The sequence below is a fragment of the Physeter macrocephalus genome, chromosome 19, assembly GCF_002837175.3.
Source record: "Physeter macrocephalus isolate SW-GA chromosome 19, ASM283717v5, whole genome shotgun sequence".
Lineage (NCBI taxonomy): Eukaryota > Metazoa > Chordata > Mammalia > Artiodactyla > Physeteridae > Physeter > Physeter macrocephalus.
Window position 1 is genome coordinate 25,092,609 of NC_041232.1, and position 27,519 is coordinate 25,120,127.

At 57.2% G+C, this 27,519-nt stretch overlaps 1 protein-coding gene across 2 annotated transcripts in view; it reads left to right on the plus strand.

Annotated features, from left to right (window-relative positions):
• The window catches only part of MMP17 (matrix metallopeptidase 17), a 30,091-nt gene extending 16,784 nt beyond the window's left edge, over positions 1 to 13,307 (plus strand). Inside the window, exons 2-10 of one of the 2 annotated variants that reach the window (XM_024120873.3) lie at positions 1,653 to 1,785; positions 2,605 to 2,734; positions 3,377 to 3,660; positions 4,588 to 4,764; positions 6,288 to 6,387; positions 8,081 to 8,163; positions 8,263 to 8,415; positions 11,352 to 11,609; positions 12,394 to 13,307. In XM_024120873.3, coding sequence (XP_023976641.2) covers positions 1,653 to 1,785; positions 2,605 to 2,734; positions 3,377 to 3,660; positions 4,588 to 4,764; positions 6,288 to 6,387; positions 8,081 to 8,163; positions 8,263 to 8,415; positions 11,352 to 11,609; positions 12,394 to 12,689 — 1,614 coding nt within the window. In that variant the 3' untranslated portion in view covers positions 12,690 to 13,307. Of the gene's footprint in view, positions 1 to 1,652; positions 1,786 to 2,604; positions 2,735 to 3,376; positions 3,661 to 4,587; positions 4,765 to 6,287; positions 6,388 to 8,080; positions 8,416 to 11,351; positions 11,610 to 12,393 lie in introns of both variants that reach the window. The other variant, XM_055080257.1, reaches the window with a different exon arrangement.
• Positions 13,308 to 27,519: the final 14,212 nt, after the last annotated feature.

A 27,519-nucleotide genomic window follows, 5' to 3' on the forward strand; every position in this document is an offset into this window, starting at 1 on the left:
AATCATCGAGGGCCCTCCTGGTCAGTTGCGTTCGCTGGGAATTCCAGGAGGATAGACCCCCTCCCGCTGAGCACCCTCTGGGCCCGCTGTGGGGGCAGATCCCGGGGCGGGGAGTCCTCAGGCAGGGGCTGCAAACTCGCAAGCTTCTGGGGGCCCTGCAGGTAGCATAAATGAATCGAGGATTTTTTAAATGTCCACCAAAAACAAAAAAATAGACCTGCAAGTCGGTGCATTTCTTGAAGCCTGGTCTGGGAGGGGGTGGAGCTCAGAGAATCTCCAAAACCCTGCCTTCCACCCACCTGTGGGTCGTCCCGAAGCTGGCTGATGAGCCCACACCCAGCATTGCGTCTATATGGCTGAGTGCTTTTTTTTTTTTTTTTAATCCTTTAGGACATTTTTTTTTTTTTTTTTTTTGACTGCGTTGGGTCTTTGTTGCTGCACGCGGGCTTTCTCTAGTTGTAGCGAGGGGGGCTACTCTTCGCTGCGGTGCGCGGTCCTCTCACTGCAGTGGCTTCTCACTGCAGCGGCCTCTCTTGTTGCAGAGCATGGACGGGCTCTAGGCGTGCGGGCTTCAGTAGTTGTGGTACGTGGGCTCAGTAGTTGTGGCTCGCAGGCTCAGAAGTTGTGGCGCACGGGCTTAGTTGCTCTGCGGCATGTGGGATCTTCCCAGACCAGGGCTCGAACCCGTATCCCCTGCACTGGCAGGCTGATTCTCAACCACTGCGCCACCAGGGAAGCCCGGCTGAGTGCTTTTTATGGGACTGTCACACAGCTTGGGAAGTGGGCGTGAGTGCCGTGTGGCGGTTGAAGAAACAGAAGCCCCCCCAGGAGGTCCCCATGGATGGCATTGGTGCCTCCCTGTCCCCTGGGCCCCCCCAGATGGTAAAGGGGTTCTTGTGTGTCCGTGGTATAAAGGGTTGCCCCCCATTCCTGCTCCTGTTTGGCTCAGAGGACGCCCACTGGGGCACTTTGCATCCGAGCTGTCCACTGACAACACGCACTTTATATGGAGGGCACCTGTGTCAGGGCTGGTGTGAGCGTTTCCGCGTTCTAACTCTTTATATCCTCACGTCCATAGGCGAGGAAACAGCCCGGAGGGGGTGTGACTTGCCTCAGTTGCACAGTGAGGAGGGGGCTGGGTGGGATTTGCACCCAGGCAGCCTCGCTCCAGAGTCTGGGCTTTTAACTACTGTGCACGTGCAGCTCGTAAGCAGATTCCTACAACCAGATTCTGAGCCAATTGCCCTTCTCAGCGTGGGTTTCAGACCTTGGGTCCTAAACTGCTGCCTCACAAGCCAGCTCAGGGCCTGAATTTGGCACTCACGATGTTAAATAACCTTTTAAAAATTTCACTTCCCTAAGTGTCCCCTGGGCATTTTGCTGCCTCAGGAGGAGTGAGGTGGGGCAGGCTGCCATGAGCAGTCGCACAGGTTGTGCACTGCTCAAGCCCACCCATCTGAGGGGCATCAAGTTTATTAAGACACTTAGGCAAGGAAGGAGCATGAGACGCCCTGTGGGCTGCTGGGCAGGGGCTGGAGTGTTGATCAGGGCTAAGAGAGACCTGCCCCTCCCCGCAGTGATGGCCCCAGGCAGGAGGCTCTTCTGTGGGGCTGAGCCCCGCCTCCACCCCTCACTGTACTCTCTGCCCGCAGGAGTGGCTGAGCAGGTTCGGCTACCTGCCCCCAGCAAACCCCGAAACGGGGCAGCTGCAGACGCCAGAGGAGCTGTCCAAGGCCATCGTGGCCATGCAGCGGTTCGGAGGCCTGGAGGCCACCGGCGTCCTGGGTCAGTTCTCAGGGTGCAGTGGGAGATGGGTGAGCTGAGCCCAGTTCCTCCTAACTGCCCCCTCCAGCCTGCCCTGCTGTCCTGGGATGGGAGGGAGGAGTCCCGCCGCATGGGAACCCTCCATCATCCCCTCCCTGTCCCCCGGCCGCGGGCACAACAGGGGGTGAGTGTGTACCAGCCGCACCCAGACCCCCTTTCCACACTTTCAGTGGGGTCTCAAACTCCGTGCCACGGGCCAGGCAGGCCAACTGTCAGAGTGGGGTCTGGCCACCCACGCCCCAGCTGAGTCGCCCCACTGGGGTGCCAGGCCTGTGCTGTTGAAACTGCCCGCTTTCCAAGAGAAACCAGAAATCTGGGGGGGTTATGTGAGCACCCCACTTTTTACATTTTGGCCACAAATTCCAATTTTGTAAAGACTCTTCGAAGGGCCAGCTGATCAAAACGTGTCTGTCCCCAGGCCTCTCAGGAGTAGACGCGTGTGTCACGCAATGAACCGGTCGGGTGTGTGTCCCGTGAGACGCAGGGAACATCGGCCAACAGTCCGAGTTGGGGCCATGCCCCCTCCGACTGCTCAGGGCCCTGCCGTACGTTAGTAAATGCTTTGAAAGCCCCCCATCCTGGTCTGTGGACGTACCCCTGGCAGGGGGGCCCGACATAGCTGGAGGCCTGGGCCTCGTCCCCCCAGACCTGTTGCAGGGAGCGAGGGGGACGGGACTGGAGCTTGGTGCCAGCTCTCGGGGAGCTGCTGGGAATCCCAGGTTGGGGGTGAGCGCGCGCTGGGCCTGGCTCCTGAGCCCCGCCCGCCCGTCCGCCCTGCAGATGAGGCCACCCTGGCGCTGATGAGAACCCCGCGCTGTTCCCTCCCTGACCTCCCGGCTGCAGCCCCGGCTCGAAGGAGGCGCCAGGCTCCGGCCCCGACCAAGTGGAGCAAGAGGAACCTGTCCTGGAGGTGGGCAGGCGGGGCGCCACCTGGCCTGGCCTTTCCAGGGCTCTGGGTGGGGGGGGGGGTTGGCTGATTGCTTGACGTTTTGCTATACCCGCTCTTCTGTGTAGCGAAGTGCCTAAACGAAGGATGATGGGGCTGGCCGGGGGGGGGGGGGGGGGGGGCCCCCCCGGGCCTGGCCTTGCGGGGGGGGGGGGGGGGGGGGGGGGCAAAACGAGTACCCGCAGACGGGGCTTAAGAGACAGGAATTTATCCTCTCGCTTCTGGAGGCCAGAAATCCGAGATCCGGGGGTCGCAGGTCGCTTGGAGGCTGTGAGGGAGAATCCGGCCCGGCCCCTGTCCAAATGCTGCCAGCAGCCCTGGGCCCGTGGCTCTGAGCCCCGCTTCCATCTTCACGTGTCCTCCTTCCATGTCTGTGTCCCCTTCTCTCTGTTGTGAGGACACTCACTGGATTTAGGGGCCACCCTATTCCGGGATGAACCATCTCCATCCTCGACCCAGTTACGTCTGCAAACCCCATTTCCAAATAAGGGCCCCGGTGCCCCCCACCCCCCGGGGCAGGTTGTTCCAGGGAGCGCAGTCCAGCCTGGGGCGGGGGCACCGGGCCTGTCCCCGTGACCGACCCGGCTCTGACCCCGCCCGCCCCAGGGTCCGCACGTTCCCGCGGGACTTGGCCCTGGGCCGCGACACGGTGCGCGCGCTCATGCACTACGCGCTCAAAGTCTGGAGCGACCTCACGCCCCTGAACTTCCACGAGGTGGCCGGCAGTGCCGCCGACATCCAGATCGACTTCTCCACCGCTGACCACAACGACCGCTACCCCTTCGACGGCCCCGGCGGCGCGGTGGCCCACGCCTTCTTCCCGGGCGACCGCCACACCGCAGGGGACACCCACTTTGACGATGACGAGGCCTGGACGTTCCGCTCCTCGGGTGCGTCCGGGCTGGGGTGGCCCCGGGGACCCCGCATGACCCCCAGCCCCCGACAGAGCCCCCCAGGAAGAGGAAACCGCCACGGCTCCCCTGCCCAAAGCCGTGGGCACCTGTCCAGCTCAGGAGGACAGCTCTGCGTCCTCCTGCAGGCTGACCTCACCAGCCGTCTCTGGCACGGGCCACCCACCTGGCGGACCCGGGCTGGGCTCGCAGGCCTGGGACATGACTCCGTGAGCCAGGCTTCTCCTCGCCCTGGTCCAGCTCCCAAGAGGGAGTGCAAGCTTGTAAGGCCTCTGCAGGCCTAGGCACGCCATCACTTCTGCTAAGTCCCATGGGTCAAAGGAGTCGCAGGCCCCTAGCTTCAAGGCGGGAGGAGGGGCAGAGCCGCGTGGCACAGGCTGTGGGTATGGGCGGGGGAGACGGGGGCCTTGTGGGGTGAGTCTGTATCCCAGGCTGGAGAGCCCATCCCAGCTGGAGGAGCCAGAAGTGGCCCCGTAGATCCTGTGGGTTTTATGCCTTGATGGGAGCCCAGGCCCGTCCTATGGGGCCTGGAGAATCTATTCAGTGCTGTGGGGTTGAGGGAGCTTACAGTGACCCCTGTAACTTGGGATCCTGATGGCCAGCAAGGCCTGAAATATTTACCATGTGGCCTGTACAGAATAGTTGGCCAACTTTACTGTGAGGGGCACGTGGGAGGTGAGGGAGACCAAGAGACCCCCAGGGCCCGAGAGGCCCCTGTGAACTCCACAGGGCCTCCTAGGAAGCAGACGAGCCCTGGTGACTCCACAGGACCCGTCTGTCCAGGACCGGGGCCTCCTCTGTCACCAGCTTGGTGGACTCATCTCACCCCACCCCACGGGTCCCGTCCCCGTGGCCCAGCAGGAGCTGGCGGTGCCTCCCTGGGCTCACTGGCTCCTGTGTCCCCAGATGCCCACGGCATGGACCTGTTCGCAGTGGCCGTCCACGAGTTTGGCCATGCCATCGGGCTGAGCCACGTGGCGGCCACACGCTCCATCATGCAGCCGTACTACCAGGGCCCGGTGGGTGACCCGCTGCGCTACGGGCTCCCCTACGAGGACAGGGTGCGCGTCTGGCAGCTGTACGGTGAGTCCTCCCCCCAGAGCCGTCACGGGTCACCCGGGGATGGGGACAGCCATGCCGGGGACCCCCAGAGCACAGAACCCCACGGAAGAGGGCTGGTTCTGTCTTGTTCGCTGCGTGCTCGGCTTCTGGGACCGCCTGGCACACGCTGGCCGCCCCGCGGTGCGTGTGGAATGAATAAGCAGGTGCGTTGTGTCACCAGGGGTCCCTAGGACCTGGGGCCCTGCTGCCCTCTCCACGGAGCTCATCTCAGAGCCCCGGGCAGGATCCTACGTCCAATCCCCACACGGTTTCAGGTTGTGAGAGCTGCCGTTGACGGTGACCCAGGGCCCGCGCAAAGCACTTACAGGTGTTAAGTCATCCAGTCTTCACAACCTGTGAAGTAGGTACCACATCCCCACTGAGAGATGGGAGCGCTGAGCCAGGACTGACCCGGGCCCGCTCCGGGGCGCCTTCTGCTGGGCACACGTCAGGCCATGTGGCAGAAGGGGGTCTGTCCCGGGAGCCGCGAGAGCCAGGTGTGGGGGCTGAACCCTCCCCCAGTGACCCCCCTTCTCCACGCCGGTCTCCCTAACCCCACGCCAGTCCGCCCCTACCCACAGCGGCCAGAGCAAATCCTCTAAAAGCCTGGGATCGAGTGCCTCCCCTCGGAGGCCAGCCTCCCCTCGTGGCACGTCGCAGCCTCTCCCCTCCGCCTGGACACCCCCCCCGCCGCCGCTTCACTGTTGCCCCAGCGCTTATCACCCTCTGACATCTGTGGATGTTTTTTATTGTAGTAAAATTTACGATTTCTACCCCTTTAAAGCGAACTATTCAATGACATTTGGTACATTCACAATGTTGTTCAACCGCCGTTTCTCTCCACTTCCAGAACGTTCTCACCCCGCCCCCCCGCCTCCCACCTCACCCATTAGCAGTCACTTGCCATCCACTCCCCAGCCCCCGGCAAACACTCGTCACTTTTCTGTCTCTCTGGATTTGCCTCTTCTGGACACTTCACATCAATGGAATCATGCAGCGTGTGGCCTTCCGTGCCTGGCTGCCTTCACTTAGCGTGTGTTCTCCTGGGTCATCGCCGTCATGGGAGGCATCAGTGATCCGTTCCCCTGGACAGCTGAATAACTTTATTTATCCATTCGTCCGCTGGTGGACATCTGGGCCGTTTCCACCTTCTGGCCGTCACGAACAATGCTGCTGTGCCCATTCACGTCCAGCTTTTGTTCGAACACCTGTTTTCTGTCATTTGGGGTCTGTACCCAGGAGTGGAGTTGGGGCGGGAGGCCGGTAAACCCTCCTTTAGGTCAGGGGGGCACCTGTGCTTTCTGCTCGCGCATCACGGTGCTCTGGCTCCGGGGACGGGAGCCTCCCCCGTCCTGCTCACCGCCGCAGCCCGGCGCTCGGCTCGGTCAAGACGCAGTGCCACCCACCCGATGGCCCCGGCTCCGTCCGGGCGGCTCCGGGAAGGGTGGTGGGGTCTGCGGGGAGGCGGGTGTGCTGGGCCCGACGCGGCCTCCTTGTCTCCACAGGCGTGCGGGAGTCCGTGTCCCCAACGGCACAGCTGGACACCCCGGAGCCCGAGGAGCCACCCCTCCTGCCGGAGGCCCCTGATGATGGCTCTAGCACCCCGTAAGCCGTGGGCCCCTTGTCTCCACTCTGCAGCCGGCACGGCCCCCAGCAGTGGCTCCACGTCCTGAGCTTGTGGCTCTTCTGGGCCAGCTGAGCCCTGAGGGACAGTTCGTTTCTTTTCTTACGGACAGGCAGTGGAGGGGACCCCCGCTCACCCCAGCCCAGAGCCGTGCAGAGGCCTTGACTTTCCAACGTGCGGTTTCCTCTCACCCTTCGTCCCAGTCAGTCGTCGACGGCTGCGTAACAAGCAGCCCTGCCTCACGGCATGAGACCACCACTGTATCGTTAGGCTCGTGGGTTCTGTGGGTCAGGAACGTGGACGGGGCACGGTCGGGGGTCGGCTCCACAGTGTTGGGAACATGTGCCGGGGGCTGGAATCATCTGGGGGCATCTCGACTCAGGTCTGGTGCCTGGGCTGGGCTGACTCGAAGGCGGGGCTCAGCTGGGCACCATCTGTGTCCCGTGCCGGAGGCTGGATTCCTAGAGTAGCTGTCCCAAGGGAGCATCCGGAGGGCTGGCAGTGCTGGAGGCCACGCAGCAGCTGTCCGCCTTTTAAGGCCCAGCCTTGGATTCGTCTGGCCCTGTGGTGAAAGCAGTCAGGGCCTGCCTGCTCTCCCCCGCCATCCCCCAGTGGAACAAGTGCCACAGAATCTGCAGGGGGGCGTCCCCGTCCACCCCTCCCACCTTTGCCCTCACAGCCTGGCACGCCTCCTTGACACCTTCACGCTCACACAAGACACTAAACTCAAAAATACAAACAGAAATCTGTGTGTTTAGGCTTCCGTGGTTTGTTTTGTTTTGAGGTTTGGTTTTCCAAGTATGGGATGTTTTTATGCTTTTCTCACTCAGCTGTATGTGGTGAATTTCCACTGAGGTCAACAGATGTTGCTCTAACTTGTGTTTTTATTGTTCTTCATTGCACTTATTTATTGCATAAGTAACACCTGCCAGTGGTGCACGATTCCAGAGGCACAAAACGCACTCACCGCGAAAAGTTAGCCCTCACCGCTGACCTACCAGTCCCCTCCCTGGGGCAACCATTTGTGCGTGTGCGTGTGCGTGTGCGTGTCCTTCCAGAGAGATTCCACACGTGTATAGAAAGCCAAGCGTGTAGATGTACATGCGTGAGCCCAGTGGGATGTCTCCTGTGCTGCTCTGTGCCTCAGCTCCGGCCCCAGGGCCCGGGGAGGCCTCCGTGTCTGGGAAGATGCCTGGGTCTCGGAGCTGAGCTGCACTGTGGTACGCGTGTGCCCTGCCCTGTTTTTAAGTCCTGGATCGGTGGGCATTGAAGTTCCTGACCCTTTGTCGTCACAGATGATGTTGCTGTGAGTACTGTCCGCGGACAGAGCTCCAGACTCAGAATCGGGGTCCCGGCACGCACGCTCAGCGTTTCTGTAGAAAGTGCCCAGCTGGCTTCTCGGTGCTTTGCCGGCAGCGTTGAGAGCGCCTGCTCATCCACGCGCTCCCTGACGCTCGCTCAGTGATCCATCTTCCAACCTGCACGGAGAGCATGGGGCTGTTTCACCTGCTCTTCTCTCTTGACTAAACTGCTGGGGTCACTGGGCCTGCAGGCGGTGATGCGGGCGTGCAGGGTCCTTCGGGGAGGCCTGTCCCCATGGCCTTGCCCAGCCCAGCTCCCCGGGGAGGCTCGGAGTGGGCCTGCCTCCCAGCCCAGCCCCCTCTCTGCCCCCAGGCCCAGGAAGGACGTACCCCACAGATGCAGCGCCCACTTTGACGCGGTGGCCCAGATCCGAGGAGAGGCCTTCTTCTTCAAAGGTAACCCCTCGGGGTCCAGCGGCCGGCAGACAGAAGAGCAGACCCCACTCTGGGCCCCAGGCCGGCCACCTGCAGCCCCACCCCCTGTGTCCCCCCCAGGCAAGTACTTCTGGCGGCTGACCCGGGACCGGCACCTGGTGTCGCTGCAGCCGGCACAGGTGCACCGCTTCTGGCGGGGCCTGCCGCTGCACCTGGACAGCGTGGATGCCGTGTACGAGCGCACCAGTGATCACAAGATCGTCTTCTTCAAAGGTGGGAGCCCCCCCCGTCTGGGTGCCTACCGGGCATCGCTGACCGGGGGCCGCAGCCCGCACTCCCCAGGACCCCCAAAGCTCGCGTCCACGCAGGAGGCCCGTCCTGTGCTTTGCTCTGTGGGTCCAGAGCTCAGAGCAGAGAGTATCACATTCATTTGTGCACTCAACCAATTTGTAGTTATCGAGCACGTGCTATGTGCTCTGCACTGTGGTAGGCCCTGCAGGCACACAGCGGGCAAGACATGAAAATCCCTGCCCTCATTCTGGGGCGGGGGACACACAATAAGCACCTGCAAGTAATGAGGGAGTTGATTTCAGATAGACCTGAGGGAACAGCATACCAGGCGGAGGGGGCTGCCAGTGCAAAGGCCCTGAGGCAGGAACAGTCTTGCTGATTGAAAGAACCTAGAAGAGGGTGATGAGGCTGGATCAGAGTGAAGGGTGGGGGGGGGGGGGGTGAGAAGTGCAGGTCGATGCCGAGGGGCCGTGGGAAGGAGCTGGATTTAGTCTAAGAGCAGGGGGAAACTGCTCTCCCATCTCAGTCCAGGGTGACAGGTCCACTGGAGGAGGGGTGTCACTTCACCCTCAACAGCCCCGCTCCCGGGCTGGGCTGGGGTGGTGGTTCCTGCCCTTGAGGAGCATGCTGTCTCTTTGGGGAGAAGGCAGGGTGCCCCGCCTGCGGCAGGAGAGTGAGCCCTGCCAGTTCTGTGGGCGCTTCGGGGGCTGTGAGCCTTCCTCAGTCTCACGCACTGCTGTAGGTACGTGCAGCTGTGTTTTGGGGGTGCAGGGTCTGTAGCTCCCCAGAGGGAAGCTGCCCTGACCCAGGCTCTCCAGCCTGGCCTCCCTTGTGTGGTGCCTGGGCTCGACCCCTCCACACTCACCCTGACGCGCCCCCTGACAGTGGAATCACCGTCTCCCAGGCTGGATGTCAAGGACCAGCCACAGTCATGGTGGGGGGACCTGTCTGGCATCTTCTAAGTCACTTGGATTATTTCTTACCATTTAAAAATCGGGAGATCCCCACGAGAAACCACAGCTCCAGACTCGAAATATGAGACAGTGTGGGCACTTGGGGCCTGTGCACTTGCCTGGCAGCCTCAGCTGGAGCAGGTCAGGCTGCCCTGGCAGCGTCACCCCGCGTGTGTACCCACTCAGAGGAAAGCCTCACAGCCCTCCTCGCTGTGACTGCACGGGGCCCTGTCTGCCGCTGCGCCATCGTTCCCTGCAGGTGTTGCCAGTCTCTGACAGATGATATTTTAGAAATTATTGTTAATTGTGGTGAAGACACACACACATACACACACACACACACACACACACACACACACACACACACACAATGTAAAAGTTACCGTCTTAACCATTTTTAAGTGTAGAGTTCAGGGGCATTAAGTACTTTCACACTGTATGCAACCATCACCACCGTCCATCTCTAAAGCTTTTTCATCTTGTAAAGTTGAAACTCTGTCCCCATGAAACACTAACGCCCCATCCCCCTCCTCCAACCCCCAGCACCCCCCAGCCTACTTTCTGTCTCCACGGATTTGTCTGCTCTAGGGACCTCATATCGTGGAACCACACAGGATTTGTCTTTTTGCGACTGGCTTATTTCACTGAGCATAGTGTCCTCAGGGTTCATCCACGTTGCAGCAGGTGTCAGAATTCCCTTCCTTTTTTAAGGCTGAGTAGTGTTCCATTGTATGGATGGACCACATTTTACCATCTGTCGATGGATACTTGGGTTGCTTCCACCTCTTAGCTATTGTGAATAATGCTGCTGTAGACATGGGTGTACAGATAGCTCTTGGAGAACTTGCTTTCAATTCCTTTGTGTAGATACCCAGGGGTGGGGTTACTGGATCCTGTGCTATTTCTATGTTTAATTTTTTGAGGAACTGCCAGACGCTCTTCCACAGCAGCTGCTCCCGTTTTACATTCCCACCAGTGGTACCCAATTCCCCCATCCTCACCTATGCCTGCTGTTTTCTGGGGGCGGGGTTGGTCGTGCCCATCCCAGTGGGCGTGAGGCAGTAGCTCATTATGGTTTGAGATGCATTTCCCTGATGACTAGTGATGTTGAGCATCTTTTCGTGTGCTTCCTGACCATTTGAATATCTTCCTTGGAGAAATGTCTATTCCAGTCCTCTGTCCAGCCAAAGATTTTGTTAATGTTTTGCTTCTTTTTCATTTACATCTTCTGTTTTTATTTGTTTCGTTTCTTTTTTCATTTGTTGTTTTGTTTTGTTTTGTTTTGTTGGCCGCACGTTGCAGCTTGCAGGGGGAAGGCACAGAGTCCTAACCACTGGACCGCCAGGGAATTCCCTCATTTGTTTTCTAAATAACAGGGTTGATTTGTTGCTAAACCCGGGTGGGAGTGGGGGACATGACAACACATCCCCAAATTTAATTCCCACCCTTCTGTGGCAGAGCAGCTAAGGATGTTTCCAGAGCACAAAGTCAAGGATTTACCCAACAAGGATCTTAATCACACCATTTTCCAAAGGCTTTACATGCAGATTTGAAGTTCGTGGTGATCTTTAAACCTCTGCTTCTGTGTAATCTGACAAGGCTGCACACATGCAGGTCCCGTGGGCCTTGACCCAGTGCCCTTCCTGCTTTGCCCGTGAACATGCTCAGCCCGCCTCACAGCAGAAGCGGACAAGGCCCCGCTGACCAGAGTGGCTTCTCGGGGTGGGAGGGGGGAGTCTTGCCCCCGGTCTGTGACGTGGCCGCCTCATCTGGCCCCGCGTCCCCAGGCTGCTGGCACGTGTGGGACCCCTGCTGGGAGCACAGCAGGCGCTCAGTGAATCCTCCTGGGAGTCACACCGTGGGCACCGCGCATCGGGGTGTCCGTCTGCGGGAGGAGCAAGGGCTGGGGCCCCGGCCCGGCGGGCTGGGCGAGCCCCGGCCCACGGCTCTTTCTCTCGCCCCCAGGAGACAGATACTGGGTGTTTAAGGACAATAACGTAGAGGAAGGATACCCGCGGCCCATCTCGGACTTCGGCCTCCCGCCGGGCGGCGTCGATGCTGCCTTCTCCTGGGCCCACAATGACAAGACTTATTTCTTTAAGGACCAGCTGTACTGGCGCTACGATGAGCACACACGGCGCATGGACCCCGGCCACCCCGCCCAGAGCCCCCCGTGGAGGGGCATCCCCAGCATGCTCGACGATGCCATGCGCTGGTCCGATGGTGAGCCGGGCGCCGGGGGAAGGGCGAGTCCGGGGCGGCCTCCGCCTCCACACCTGGGGAGCCGGGATCCAGGGGCAGATGCGTGCGTCTGCCCCGCCCCCCCCGACCCCCCGCCGCAGACACCATCCGCCCCCGGAGGGGCCCCTGGGTCGCCCCCTCTGGCGCTTGTTCACCTCTCGGGGTCCCTTCCTCGCCCCCGTCACCCCTCCAGCCATAGCAGCCTCGCCTCCTGCGCTCACACACACACACACACACACACACACACACACACACACACACCCCAGGGCCTTTGCACCTGCCGTGCGTTCGCCCCAACACTTTCCCCACCGGCTTCAGGCCTCCACCGGCTTCAGGCCTCCGCCCAAACGTCATTGCAGCGCCCCCTGGCTGCAGTGAGAAGTACAGCACTCTCCCACAGGGGCAGCTCCACCCGTACGGGAGGTTTCGTTTGTTCTATTTGCAAAGCCATGTCCCCAGTACCTAGAACAGCCTGGCACATAGTAGGCCCTCAGTAAATAAATAGTAGGGAAAAAGCAGAGGTCATCTCATCCATCTCCCTGCCTCCAGGCGGCTCCTTGAGCTTCCCCAGGCCTGTAATGCTCTGAGTGCCCACAGATGGGCTCCCCGGAGGCTGAGACCAAGACTCTGACTCTCACCTGAGACGGTCTACGTCCGTCCTTCCCACTGGCCCCGCAGCTCTCTGCATCCCGTCCTCCTGCCGTCTAGACCGAATCCCGCGTGCTGCAGCGGCCGGAGCTCAGCTGCCTGCCCTCTTCTCCCCCAGGTGCCGCCTACTTCTTCCGCGGCAAGGAGTACTGGAAGGTGCTGGACGGCGAGCTGGAGGTGGCGCCCGGGTACCCGCAGTCCACGGCCCGGGACTGGCTGGTCTGCAGGGACCCGCCCGCTGACCCCGAGGGCGCAGACGCCCGGCCGGGGCAGCGCGACCACAGCCGCTCAGAGGACGCCTACGAGGTCTGCTCCTGCACCTCCATCGCCGCCCCAGCCCCGCGGGCCGCGGGCCCACTGCTGGCCGCGCTGCTGAGCTTCCTGTGGACGGCGGCCCGGGCCCTGGCGCTGTGACATTCGGAGCTGGCCTGCGACAGGACAGAAGGGGCCACGGCCCAGAGCCACAAAGTGCAAGGACTGATGCCCGCCCCTCCAGCGCCTGAGCCAAGCGTCCCTGCAGAGCGGACCCCGCCTTGCAGGTGGGGACGGCGCCACCGGCCCCCGGGCCGAGGCCACCGGCTGCAGCCTCCCCGACGCGGCCAGCAGAGGGCGCTGCTCCCCGGGCGCGGATGCAGGGGGAGCGCCCGCCTGGCCCGCCTGCCCTCTGCCCCTGGGGAGATTGCGTCACGTCCCGGCCGGGCCGGGGCCGGGAGCCGTCCTTTCAGCGAGCGAGTGACTGAATCTCGCGGAGATTGACCGAGGAGCCGGGGGTAGGCGGGGCTGGGGGCGTTACCTCAGGTCCGCAGGCCCTGGCAAGAGCAGCCCGGAGGCCCACGGGCACCCCCTCCCCATCACCTGCCGCAAAGCCGCCCCTGGTGCTGCCGCCCGCCCGTGGGGCTTCCTCTCCTGGTCCCAGCGGGCCCGCCGGCTGCCTTGACCGGGGCAGCCGCCTCCACGGGCGGGCCCCCAAGCTGGGGCCGTGGTGGGCTTCCCTTGTGACGCGTTTCGGACAAACACGATCTCGTCCTGCTTTGTAACGGCTCAGGCTCGGCTCCGTGACGCGCCGAGGAGGTCCGAGCGTGGGCGTCCTCCGGGGCCTCGAGGGGCTCTGCAGCCCTGGCCCCAGACCACCTGCACTCTGGGGTGGGGGGCCTCCAGGAAGGCCTGTGCAGCGGTCACCAACACCTTCCTGCCCAGCGCCTCCTTGACGACCCCGTGACCCCTGGGTCATGACGCCCATTTCACAGATGGACAAGCTGAGGCCCAGCTCAGGGAAACGAGCCTCCTGCCCGCAGGCAGGGGTCGGGCCGGGTCAGGTCTCAGGACCTGGGGTTCTGGCACGTTCGCCCAACCTTCCCTGATGGACGGAGTGCCTACCTGCACGTGCAGGTACTGCTCTCAGTGCGGGACGTGCGGAGCGAGACAAGGTCTCGGGTGAGGCACCTGGGACGCTGCCTGCCACCCCGAATGCCCCCGAGGGCCTCCCAACAGGAAGTGCAGGGAGGCGGCTCCGTCCCATTGCTCCTTCCGTTCCTGGCTCCAAGGCCAGGACGGCCGCCACTGCTCTCCCTCCCGGAGGGGCAAAGAGTGGGAGCTGTACCCCCTTCACCCGGGAGGGCGACCCCTCCCAGAAGCCCTGGCTGCCTGCCGGCTCTCACTGGCAGGGAGTGACTGATCAGTGCTCATTCCCTGCCTCGTGGGAAGTTATCACCCCCGCCCCCCGCTCTAGGGTGAGGCAGAAGCGTTCGCATCTTCAGAAGAGAGCTCAGGCTCCCGCAGCTGCACACCTCCACCCCTTCCTGATGCCCAGGTAGCAGAGGCAGGCTCAGGGCCCGTCCCGGGATGTCTGGATGCCACGGCCAGGCAGGCAGTCTCCAGGCCAGGCCCCATGCTCACTGAGCCAGGCCAGGCCGCATCCCACACCCATCTGTCGGCCGTCTGGTCCTCGGACCCAGGAAGGGTCTCCACCCATCCGACCACACCAGGTGGACTAAAGGTCCCTCCTGGGGGAACAGGCTACCTCTGCTCATCAAGGGCGGCCCCGCGTGGTCCCACTTCATTCTCCAGCAGCCTGCGGGGCGGGGGGCAGTCCTAGGCCCTCGTGGATTTGGGGAAACAGCTCAGATAGTGTCCCCTGGGCACACAGCCCGTGGGTCAGAGACGGCAGTGGACGGGGTCTACAAGAACCCAGGCTCTCTCATGGTGGGTGGTGGTCTTACTCTTGTGTTAAAGCCAAAGACCATTTTATAAAACGTTCCCACTAATTCTGTCTCACATGAAGTAACCAGTAGACACAGAAGTGGTGCATCTCTGTGTTCAGTCCTAAAGGACAAATTAGCAGTAAAAGTAGTAGCAGCAAGAGCTGCTCCCACCAGGGGCTGCAATCCAGGGGTCTGGGCACTGAACAAATCCATGGAAATACGTGGCTTGAGCCCATCTTTTTATAAACACACGTGTTTTACATCTTGAAATAGTCTCATATATACAGAGAAGATGCAGGTAGAGTACAAGACTTTTTTTTTTTCTTACCTAAATTATTTGGGACCACACTGACGACCCCGGACACTTTTCTGTGTATTTCCTGCAAACTAGGACTTTCTCTCCAGTCTCTGTAAAATCAAGAAATAATAGGACACATCAGACCCCACTTGGTTTGTGCATTTGTCCCAGCAACATCTTTTATTGACAGGACCCAACCCAGCATCACACTCAGCTGTTGCGAGGTTTTATGCTCCCTGAGCCTTGGTTTTCCCTTGACCTCCATGACCTTGGCCCTCGTGAAGGTCACAGGCTGGCTGTCCTGTAGACTGTCCCTCAATGCCAGCGGCCTCAAGTGTCCCCATGGTTCAATTCCGGTTCTGCATCTCTGGTAGTAATGTCACAGAATGATATTATGCTCACATAAAATTTTCAATTTTAGGTGAGTGACTATTTAAACACCTGGAGCTTTCATGTAAAATTTTGGGTTTTCAGTCAGAAGTCTCTATTTTCACCCCAAGCTGTGCTGGCTCCACTTGGAGAAGCTGTGGATCCCCCAGGGAGCCTGCAGCCATGGTGACAGACCCAGAGAGATCCCTCAGGAGGAGATCAGAGGGCTCACACCACACCGGTGAGAGCACAGACCCCAGGCGAGGTCAGCCGTGGAGGCCCAGGTGCTGGCTGACCTCAGCATGACTGGGCCTTGTAGGCAAACACTCATACGCCTGTGTGCATGGGTATCAAGTATACAAAACGCATCTACACAGGGGACCCCTGGGACCAGAAGGTCTCGGCTCTAGCGCCCATTTTACAGGTGGGGAAACTGAGGCTCTGGTCTTGGTTCAGGCTGTCATAACAAAAGCCACAGTGCGGGCTTAAGCAGCAGTTAATTATTTCTCACGGTCTTGGAGGCTGGACGTCCAAGACCACGGTGACGGCAGATTGGTGAGAGCCTGCTTCCGGGCGGGCTTGCAGATGGCACCTTCTGGCCGTGTGTTCACATGGCAGAGAGAGCAAGCCTGGTCTCTTCTTCTTATAGGGACATTAAGCCCATCGTGAGGGCCCCACCCTCATGACCTCACCTCAGCTTATCACCTCCCAAGGTCTCGTTTCCAAGTACCATCACGTTGGGGGTGAGAGCTTCAACATACGACCTCTGGGGGGACACAAGACATTCAGCCCGTAACACACAGGGAGAGGGGCCCCCAGCACCGCAGCTGCCCCTCGGATGGGACCGAGTCCGGACCCAGATTCCAGCCGCACCTCGTCCCCTCCTGCCACCTTTCCTAGGAGCAAATTATGGGAGGTTAGGAGGCTCTGGGTGACTCGCGCTAAAGAATAAGAATCATGATGGTGCAGTTACTGGTACTGCTCTGCGCTTCACAGGCACAGGGAGGGAATGTGCTTGCTTTCACTTTCCAGACGAGGAAGCTGAGGCTCGGAGAGGAGCAGTGATTTGCTGAAGCTCAGGCACGTAGTGGGTGGGGGAGCTGGGAGTGAACCCCTGATGGTCCTGCCCTGGGGGTCCTGCTCACAAGCTGCTGTGGCCCTCCCTGGGTGGGGAGGGGGTGTGATCATGGGACAGCTGCGCAGGTGCCCCCCGTTGGAACCCCGAGGCCGGTGAGTGGGTTTTCCTCCAGGGCTCTGGGGCCAGGCCAGCGCTGGGCCGGTGTCCTCCCGGCTCCCAGGTGTCCCTAGCCACTGTTGCCCGTGGGCCTCCCGCCCCAGCTGGGCATTGGGCTCCTGCTGGCCCTGCAGCCCCTGCCCTCTCGGAGTGGACGAAGGGTGACAGGACCCCAGTGCGTCCAGAGAAACGAGAGGAAACCAGAGCAGATGGACCCCAGCACAGCTGCCTCCTCAGGCACTGGGGAAGCTCGAGGCTACAGCAAGCACTCCCACCTGCCCTCTCCCATTTCTGGGCTCTCACCCGGGGCCGTCGTGGACTTGCAGCCAGGCGGTGACCAGGGCCGCGTCCTCCTCACCCGCATGGCGGTGGTGCTGGCTGTCTCTGGAGCCGCCGCCTGGCCTGGGCTTCCTTACCCGGTGGCGGCCAGTGCCAAGGGCAGGCCTCCCAGGAGGCCGAGCGGAAGCCACAGGTCACTTCTGCTGGTCTCATGCCCGCTGGCCCCAAGGGAAGGGGACAGAGCCCACCTCTCAGTGGGTGACAGGTGTCGGTCCACAGTCTGAGAAACCGTGTGAGAGCCAAGGACTTTTGCCCATCTTGGAAAACTCGACTGGCCACACCGCTCCCCTTCGCATGGGAGAACCAAGGGCCTGTGCACCCCAGGCCTGCTCCTCCGCAGGCGGACAGCAGGCCACCCCGTGGCTCGGGCGGAGACCTCATCACCCTGCTCTCACCTCCCGCCCGGCCCATCGGCCCCTCTGACCCCCAGGCAAGCCACCATCCGCTCTGCCTCTTAACTGTCCTCTGCATCCGCACTGGCCACTCTCCCGTCTGTTCTCCACACGGCAACCACAGGACCCGTGAAAAGCTTCATCAGACCAGATCCTTCTGGTCTCCAAACTTCCCGTGGATCCCCTGGCCTAGGGAGTGAGTGTGAGGGTACAAACCCAGTCCTTACCATGGCCTAGATCTGGCCCCTCGTCCCTGCCCTCCATCTCCCCTCCCCGCCTTCGCTCCAGCCACTCTGACCCAGCCCCTCCCAGACCACAGCTCCTGCCTCAGGGCCTTTGCACACGCAGGTGCCTCCAGTGTCACCTTTGCAGTAGTGCCTCTCTGACCACCTCCCTGGAATTGCAAACAGCCCTCTTTCCCCATAAACGCACCCACACTCCTTCCCTCCTTTATTTTCTCCATGGCACCCACTACCATCTGACCCACTCCATAGTCAGTTTATATTCTCAGCTTGTATTTTGTGGGCTGTCTTTCCTCTCCACTAGAGCGTAAAGATTTGGCCTATTTTGTTCAACGCCATGGCTCTGGCTTACTAAATGTTTGCCGAGTGAACAAACGAATGACAGAAATGCCGCAGGTGGACCCAGGCCCCATGCTGGCGGCTGGGCCGGGCCTTCTTTTCCCTGTGCCATCTCAGAACTCCCCTCTTCCTCCTGGCCCAGGAAGCGGCCTTTGGGAGGGCGGCCGCTCAATTTGGATGAAAACCAGGACTGTCCTGGATGGACCTGGACGACTGGCCCCTCGTTCTAGGCCAGACCCGGAGTGCAGCGCCGGACTCGGGGTGGACTCCCTGGGACTGGAACCAGCTCCATTCCCGGAGCCTCCCTCAATCATGACTCCCTCCTGGGGCCCGTGGTGCTTGAATCTCTCTCCGTCCAGTGTTGGTTTCAGAGGGGAGAGGTAAGCCTCTTGCGGTCAGCTATCGGGAGGCCCAGGGACGGTGCAGCAGAGGCCGCCTGGCTGACTGCGGAGAGCAACACGAGGACGTCGAATCAGCACCAGGTGGAGACCCGAGAAGCGGACTCGGCAGACAGACGCTGCTCAGCAGCCTCAAGGTCTCCTGGCCCTTTGTTTAGTGATAACACGTGAGACGTGAACAAGCGATTCCTAAACAACGCGGCCACTCCCTGCCCGGCAGAGTCCGTGTCACAGAGACACAGGGGCACAGGACGCAAAGTGCTGACCGAGCCCACGGAGGACACGGGCGGGCCCCCGAGACAGACTGCACCGTGGCATTTACTGTCAGACCCGCTTCGCAATCGCGCCCGGGAACCAACGGGTAAAGGTAAGACGGATGCGCTGCAGGGATGGGAGTCCAGGTGGGTGCAGGTTGTGGGGAAAGTGAGCAGATAGCAAGGAAAATGGGTGGTGACCGCAGGCCGTGAACCAGGGGCGGGAGTTCCGGAAGGGACGGAGCCCCCGGGGCTCTGCGCGGAGCAGCCAGGGCTGAGGGCTGTCTGGGGACCGTCAGAGGGTCATGGAATGTGGAGCTCCCAGGGCCTGCCCTCCTCACAGTCACCGCCCAGGGAGGTGGCCACCGGCCGAGGTTGCATCACCCCGGCGAGGCCCCCGGTGGCCCCAGGCCACGGCAGCGTGGACCCTGAGGCCATCCTCTGCCCGGACTCGTGTGGCCTCGCCGGCCTGGACTCTGCCCTTCCGGGGGCCCGGCCCCCAGCGCAGCCCCCGGCTGCCCCTCCTCCCAGGCTCCATCTAGAAGCACTTGGGGTGCCAAGCAAGTCACTAGCAGCCTCCGAGGCCTCCTGTCCCACCTCGCAAGCGGCCCGGGGGGTGGGGAGCCAGGTGCGTGCCTGTCGGGAGCGTGGGTCCCCCGGCCAGGCCCCCGTTCCCGCCTGCTCTTCTTCTCCTTGATGGTGTGACTCTGACCAGTTACTCAGCTGCTTCTCGTCTGTGAATTGGGGATAAGCGCACCTGCCTGCCCCGTGGGCTGGATTAAACGAACAACCACACCCGGAGGAGAGGAACCGGCCGGGGCACAGGTGCAATGCCAGAGCCTGCCAGTGTTGTGACCGAATTTCACTGAGTCCTCGGTGAACAGTTTTTCACGTGAAATCAGGATGTGTCTTAAAACTGATGGAGGGTCAAAGTACAACACAGGGACTTCCCTGGCGGTGCAGTGGTTAAGACTCCGCGCTTCCACCGCAGGGGCACGGGTTCCATCCCTGGTCAGGGAATTAAGAGCCCACATGCCGCGAGGCACAGCCAAAAAAAAAAACCCCAAAAACAAAGGTACGACCCACAACATTGTGTTCTTTCTAGCAGCTCGTAAATGAATTGGGGGTCTTACTATCAGTGGCATTTAGATTTGACTGAACACAGAAGTATTACTAAGCCGGAGAGCACACGGTGTCACAAACTCCACGGAGGGGAAGCGGGGGAAGAGCTCTGTGAACCAGGAGTGGCGTTAACAGTGCCTGGGCTCGGGGACCCCAAGAAGGTCCCAGGCTGCACCATGGGCACCGTAGCCCCTGGACACCTGGCCCCTTTCCTGGGGTCTCAGGGACTCCGAGATGCCAGCAGACGTCATGAGCTCTCATTCCAGAGGCAGAAGAGAGAAGGCAGTGCCGCCATCAATGAAAGGAGCGGTGTAGGTGGAGACGACCACGGCGGCCGTGTTCGGGGTGGGCACGTGGGGCGCCTTCGACCACATGGTCCCCGAGGGCCTCTTGGAGTAGGCGACATCTGAGTGAGGCCTCCAGGATGGGAGGGCATGGGGGCAGTGCTCCAGGCGGGGGGAACGGCCAAAGGCCTCAGGCCGGAGCCAGCTTGAGAGGCGGGGGAAACAGAAAGAGGCCAAAGGTCAGGGTGGCTGACCCAGGTCACCCAGCTCCAATAGGCGGATGCGAGCCCAGGGCCCAGGCACGTCCAGCTGCACTTATCATGTTATTGGTTATTGGTGGCAGGACGAAGAGGAGGAGAGGGGGCAGCTCTGGGCGTGGGCGCTTGGGAGGCAGGGGGCGGCAGGTGGCCGGGAGGGGACAGAGGGTGGCCGGCAGAGGCACATCTGACATCCAGTCCCGTGCACCTCTGACCGTCCCTGAGGAAGGCAACGCTCAGACCCATGGTGTCCCAAGGCCAGGTGGCCCTCCAGGTGGACACAGGCAGCCGGGCAGTGGGGGAGGAGCTGGGGGGAAATTCAAGGGTCTCTTTCCTTCTGAGCCCAGGCCCCCCCCGCCGTAGGGTGAGATGCCCAACTGTAGGGGCGCTGGCCACACCGCAGCTCACACCTCAGGTTATGTCGCCTCCCCGCTGAAACTGTTGTAGTGTTTCTGACAATGTAGATTTGACGTTCTTTTTCACTTATCCATACTTCATTTCAGCTCATGCCTTTTTCAACAACTGTGCCCTAAAATACACATGACACAAAATGTATCATTAGTGACACCGAGTACCCTTCCGGTGCCTACCTGCCCTCCACCCAGCTCCCGAACATTTCTACCCGCCAGAGGGGATCTCCGTGCCCCTGAGCGGTCACCCCCAGCCCCTCACCAGCCCTCAGCCATCACGAATCTACTTTAAGTCTCCGTGCGTTTGCTTCTTCCGGGAACCTCCTCTGGGAGGAAATCACACAATAGTCGTCATTTTGCGTCTGGCTTCTTTAATGTAACATGTTTTCAAGGTTCAGTCGTGTTGGAGCGTGAATCAGAGCTTCATCCCTTGTTACGGCCGAATCAGGTTCTCTTGTACGGTGGCCCACGTTGGCTTATTCGCTCATCCGTGGACGGACATCAGGGTTGGCAGCTGTGGATAACGCTGCTATGAATGTGGGGGTGGGTGTTTGCTGAGCCCCGGTTTTAGTCCTCCGGGGTGTAGACGCAGAAGTCTAACGCAGGCTTTACCGGCGAACCCGAGTGGGCTTCTGAGAGCGCGGCAGGGGTGCAGACGCGTGAGATGCCGTCTCACCCAGCCTGGGTCAGGTCTGGAAGAGTAAAGCTCCTCAGCCTTTCCCGCGCCCCTCCACCCAACTCTTAGGGGAACCACTGACCGAAACCCCCCGCCCTGGCCAGAGCCAGTAGTAGCCACTTGCGTGAGTTACCTTACAACGGGAGGTCCCGGTAAGGAACGTGGCACTAACAAGCTACCACCAACCGGGAGAATTCGGGAAAGGCCCAAAGGAGAGGGGAAACGCCAGTCCGTGTGTCCTACCAACCTCCCAGAATCCTTCTCGCTGGAATGCATCCTGGCTGAGCGATGCGCGCGCCACCAGCAAGGACAGAATCCTTCTCGCTGGAATGCATCCTGGCTGAGCGATGCGCGCGCTACCAGCAAGGACCCTGAGTCAGAGTGATTGGCCAGAGACAAGCCGGAAACTAACCCCATCCCCAGAAAACCCGAGACCGCGAGCCGTGTGGCAGAGCCGTTCTCCTGGGGTCCCTTACCCTGCTGCCCTCCGCCCGGGCGCCCCTCCCCAACAAAGTCTCTTGCTCCGTCAGCACGCGTGTCTCTTCGGACAATTCATGTTCGCGTGTTAGACAAGAGCCCACTCTCGGGCCCTGGAAGGGGTCCCCCTTCCTGCAACACAACCGCGACCCAGAAGCTGTGCCCAGGGAAGGGCTGCTGACTGGGTCTGACCTCTAGGCTGGAGCTGAGCAGTTCCAGTCCACCAGCTCACCAGACAGTCTGCTGCTCAAAAGCATAAATGCATGTGACGGCTTTGCCCGGGGCGTGTGCAATGCCCTGCACCCTCCATCTCCTGCAGAGGCTCTGCCCTGTCCCTGAGGGCATCTGGATTTGAGACCCGGGGGCCTGTCTTGGTCTGGGCAGGGGAAAGGGGTTCCTGCAAAAGCCCATCAGGTAGGTCCTGGCGGCTGAGTACCACCTGTTCCAGGTGAGCCCAGGGATGCCCAGGTGTGGACTCTGCAGTGTGGCTGGGCTGGACTCTTCCCTTGGGGTCACCAGCTATGGCGGCTAGGGGGTGAGGAGTGGGGGAGTTGCCAGGAGCACAGAGCCAAGCGGATACCTGCGGGGACCCCGAGGTAATTGGCCTACAAAAGCCACGTATCAGGCAAATTGATTTGGAGCCTGTAGCAAAGTCTATCATTTATCAAGAATGGAACTAGCAGGCGATAGGAGAGTGCCCCCTGAGAGGGTTTGGAGAATGTGGTTTACCTATCTGGTACAGATGCCTGTTTGATTCCAGGCGGTCCTAAAACTTCTCACCCCCATCAGTTTGTGGACAAAGAATGTCGCCTGCCTTTTCAGGAAACAAGGATGTTGCGGCCATAAAGCCAACAGCCAACAGCCGCTGCAGTTGCACCTATGGTGCGCCCTGAAGGGAATTCAGTATGCAGAAAAACAAGATACTGGCCCTAGACAGTTAAGATGCATATCAAAATAAAGAGAGAGAGAGAGAGAAGGGGGAAAAAAAGAGGCATATCAAAGTAATGCTAAACAGGAGATGTGATTTCCAACTCCTAACCCAAAGCACACACGAAGGGGCCATTGAACAGCTAGTGGGCTCTCGCCCTGGGCAAAGCAGAAGGATGGGGAGGCGGTAGGACTGACTTGGGAAGGACAGGAGCTCCATCCTTCCGCCCCTACCCCAAGCTAGAGATGCCTGGTGGCCCAGGCCCCTCAGCTTTGCTCTCCTACCTCGGCAGCACAGAGCAGAGGTGCCTGAGGTCTCGGGAAACATGGCCTGCGTGCACACGCATTCAGTAGGCACTCACCCCCATGTTCATTCACCGCAGAACTATTTGCGGAGCACCTACTCCGTTCCACGTTCTGTTCCAGGCACAGGGGATGGCAGAGAACTTGAGCCCCAGGGGCAGCCCCTCCTCCACCCTGGGCCGACCTGCTGGGATATGAGCAGTCGATTCACAAAAGAGGCTGGAATTTGAGGCAGCGACGAGGTGCTCTTTGAACCGGACACTGTCCAGCGTGCGTGCTGTCTCGGGCTGGCATTAGGAGGGAGGGCCCATGGGTCAGGGGACTCTGGCGGGTGTGTGACCCCCTGCAACCCCTTTGGAGCACAAGTGGGCATGATTTGGTAAAGCGGAAGCTTTGCATACTTTGTTACTCTGCAATTCCACCCCTAGGTGTGTCCCCCGGAGACACTCTGGCAGCGGACAGTAGGAGACATGAACGAAAGTGTTTGTAGCAGCCCGTTCCTAACAGCCAAGATCTGGAAACAACCTACATGTCCGTCATCAGAACGGATCATGGTTCTGGGACAGATCTTACAGGGCAGTGTTAGGCAGCCGTGAGGAGAGTGAGCTGCTGCTGGACAGCGCAGACGGATCTCAGTGACACGATGTTTAGTGAGAAGAGCAAGCTGCAAAGGACTACAAACGCTACTGTGAAAGATGATCGAAGAAGGAAAAGTCACGATTCAGAGTTATAAAAAAGAAGAGGTGCTAAAGATTTTGCTCGAGGAGGGACCCAGGCAGATGTTAGAAACTTCAAAAGAAAATAAAGAGGGACTTCCAGTGGTTAAGACACCACGAGCTTCCACTGCAGGGGGCACGGTTCCCTCAATCCCTGGCCGGGGGAACTAAGATCCTTCAGGTCCAAAGGTGCGGCCAAAAAGAAAAGAAAGAAAAGAAAAAGACACCTTTAGAGATAAGGAGTATTGAAATGCATATGTAAATGGAGGAAAATCTGTATTTTTCCCCCTGGGGTGGAGGGAAGATAACTGAACCTCTGTGGATAAGAAAGAATTCCCATGTCTGTCAGTTACCTGCAATTTACAATGAGTTGTAAAACAGCTCAGAGACAACTGGAAGCCCGCATGCCCACAGCCCTGAAGCACCTGAAGCAACATGGCGTGCGGCTGACCCTTGGAATATTTTTCCATTCCTTTACTTTCAACCTGCCTGTGTCCTTAAATCTAAAGAGAGCATATACCCTGAGAAAACCATAATTCAAAAAGAGTCATGTACCAAAATGTTCACTGCAGCTCTATTTACAATAGCCAGGACATGGAGGCAACCTAAGTGTCCATCGACAGATGAATGGATAAAGAAGATGCGGCACATATATACAATGGAATATTACTCTGCCATAAAAAGAAACAAAAGTGAGTTATTTGTAGTGAGGTGGATGGACCTAGAGTCTGTCATACAGAGTGAAGTAAGTCAGAAAGAGAAAAATACCATATGCGAACACATATATATGGAATCTAAAGAAAAAAAAAGAAGAAGAAGAAGTGGTTCTGAAGAACCTAGGGGCAGGACTAAAGACTCAGATGTAGAGAATGGACTTGAAGACGCAGGGAGGGGGAAGGGTAAGCTGGGACGAAGTGAGAGAGTGGCATGGACATATATACACTACCAAACGTAAAATAGAGAGCTAGTGGGAAGCAGCCGCATAGCACAGGGAGATCACCTCTGTGCTCTGTGACCACCTAGAGGGATGGGATAGGGAGGGTGGGAGGGAGGGAGACGCAAGAGGGAAGAGATATGGGAACATATGTATATGTATAACTGATTCACTTTGTTATAAGGCGGAAACTAACACACCATTGTAAAGCAATTATACTCCAATAAAGATGTGGGGAAAAAATTTTTTTAATTAAAAAAAAAACAAACAGAAGCAGTATTGTAACAAATTCAATAGAGTTTTAAAATGGTCTACATGAAAAAAAATCTTTAAAAAAAGTTTACATTAGAAAAATAAACAAGTTTTTTTAGACTTAAATGTAGACCAAAAAAATAAACATAAAAAATAAAAATAAAGAGAGCAGCATATAGCAGGTGGCACACAGTTGGGTCTGGGTTTTTTACCCACTCAGCCAGCCGTTCAATGACTTTCAATTATAGGAAGTTTAATCCATTTGCATTTGTGGATCTACATTTAGCCATTTACATAATTACTAATAGGGAAGCATTTGCTCTTGCCATTTTGCTCATGGCTTTCAGTTCATCTTGTAATCTCTTTTCCTTTATTGGGTCTGTTGATTTTTAAAATATTGCTATGCTTTGATTCCTTTCTCTTTCTCTTTTGTATAACTCTATAGGTAATTTTGTGTGTGTGGTTACTTTGGGACTTACATAAAATATCGTAGTTATAAAAGCCAGTTTTAAGCTGATAACAACTTATGCTCAGTTGCATACAAAAGCCCTATGGTTACCTCCCCCCTACACATATTTCTTTTCAATTGAAGTATAGTTGATTTACAATATTATATTAGTTTCAGGTGTACCACATAGTGATTCAATATTTTTATAGATTATACTCTATTTAAAGTTATAAAATATCGACTATATTCCCTGTGCTGTACAATATATCCATGTAGTGTCTTTATTTCATCTGTAGTAGTTTGTACTTCTCAATCCCCTATCCCAGTCTTGCCCCTCCACTTCCCTCTCCTCACTGGTAACCATTAGTCTGTTCTCTATATCTGTGTTTCTGTTTTGTTATATTCATTGGTTGGTTTTATCTTTCAGATTCCACATATAAATGATAACATACAGTATTTGTCTTTCTCTATCTATTTCACTAAGTATAATACCCTCCAGGTCCATCCATGTGTTGCAAATAGCAATATTTCATTCTTTTTTATGGCTGAGTAATATTGCATTTTATATGTGTATACTACATCTTCTTTATCCATTTATTTTTGGTAAGCATTTAGGTGGCTTCTATATCTTGGCTATTGTAGATAATGCTGCTATGAACATTGGGGTGCATGTATCTTTTCAAATTTATGTTTGCGTTTTCTTCGGGTATACATCTGGGAGTGGAATTGCTGGATCATACAGTAATTCTATTTTTAGTTTTTTAAGGAACCACGAGAACGTTTTCAGTGGTGGCTGCACTAATTTACATTGTCACCACACACACACACTTTATGGTGTTGTTGTCACAATTTATATCTACTCATACTGTGTACTTTTTAACACGTTTATTAGTTATAGTTATTGTTTAATACTTTTGTCTTGTAACTTTAAACTAGAATTAAAAGTGATTTACCACCACCATTACAGTGATATTCTGTATTTGTCTTTATATTTACCTTCACCAACAGCTTTCTTATGCTATTGTGTTGTGTTTTTTGTACACTAAGATGTCAGTTTTATAAAGCTGAAAAACAAGCAAAACACAATGTCTACGTATATGAACATACAAATACGTACATACACATATTATATATTTATGCAAAGATTGTTTTGCAAAAGCAAGGGAAGGATGTGATCTCATAGGTGAATCTTATGGACATATCTCTTCCTGAATGAAGCCAGACACTGAGACTGAGCTCTGTATGATCCTTTTTTTTTTTTTTCCGGCCACACCATGTGGCACACGGGATCTTAATTCCCTGACGAGGGATTGAACCCACGCCCCCTGCAGTAGAAGCTCAGGGTCTCAACCACTGGACCGCCAGGGAAGTCCCTGTATGATCCATTTTTATAATGTTCAAGAACAGGCAACACCAATCTATGGAGAAAGAGGCCAGGGTAGTGGTTCTATTGTCAGGAGTGAAGGAGAGTACCCGAGAGCTTTCTGGGGCCTGGGAAAGCGCTGCATCTTGAGCTGAGCAGTGGTTACACAAGTGCAGACATTTGTAAAATGAATCCATATCCTTTAGATTAGTGCACTAACTGCGTGTAAGTTGCACCTCAATTAAAAGTTAAAGCAAAGGAATAATAAACACGAAACTCAGGCATTGGCAACCTCTGACTGAGGGGTCGAGTGGACAGGATGGGAAGGAACATGGACAGAAATGGAAATTATCAGGAATGTCGCCCCTCTTTGGCACAGGTTTCAAGGTTGTTCATCTGGTTATACCTTCCATGTGTGCTACAGATATTATTTTGTATGTATTGAATGGTAATAAAGATTTTCAAAGTGAACATATAGGGGTGTCCAATAACAATAAATACTTTTTTATATCTCTTATGCAGTATTTCTTTCCATTTGTCGTGAAAAAAATTCAAGCTTAGAAAAGAAAGTAGTTCAATAAACAGTCACATACACAGCACCTAAATTTAATTATTGTTAGCATTTTGCCATATTGCTTCACTTATTTTTGTTCTTGCTGACGTAATTTTAAAGTAAAATAGACCTCCTTGTTTCATTTCTACTGCATTTTACAAGAAAGTAGACTTGCTTTTTCTGGATCAATTAAGGTGTTAGAGGATTACATTTCTTGGAAAACATAATTTGGTTTATCAGGAACCTTCATTGTCTTAATGCAAAAAAGTTCCAAGCGCAGTGATTTCCAAGGAGCTAAGTTTTGACGTTTGTTCAATAAATATTTCCTGAGTATCTGGTAAGAGCAAGATACTGTGTATTAGGTGCTGTGAAAGAAATCCAGTTGAGAAAACCATAATCCAAAAGGATACATGCACCCCAATGTTCATAGCAGCACTATTTACAGTAGCCAAGACA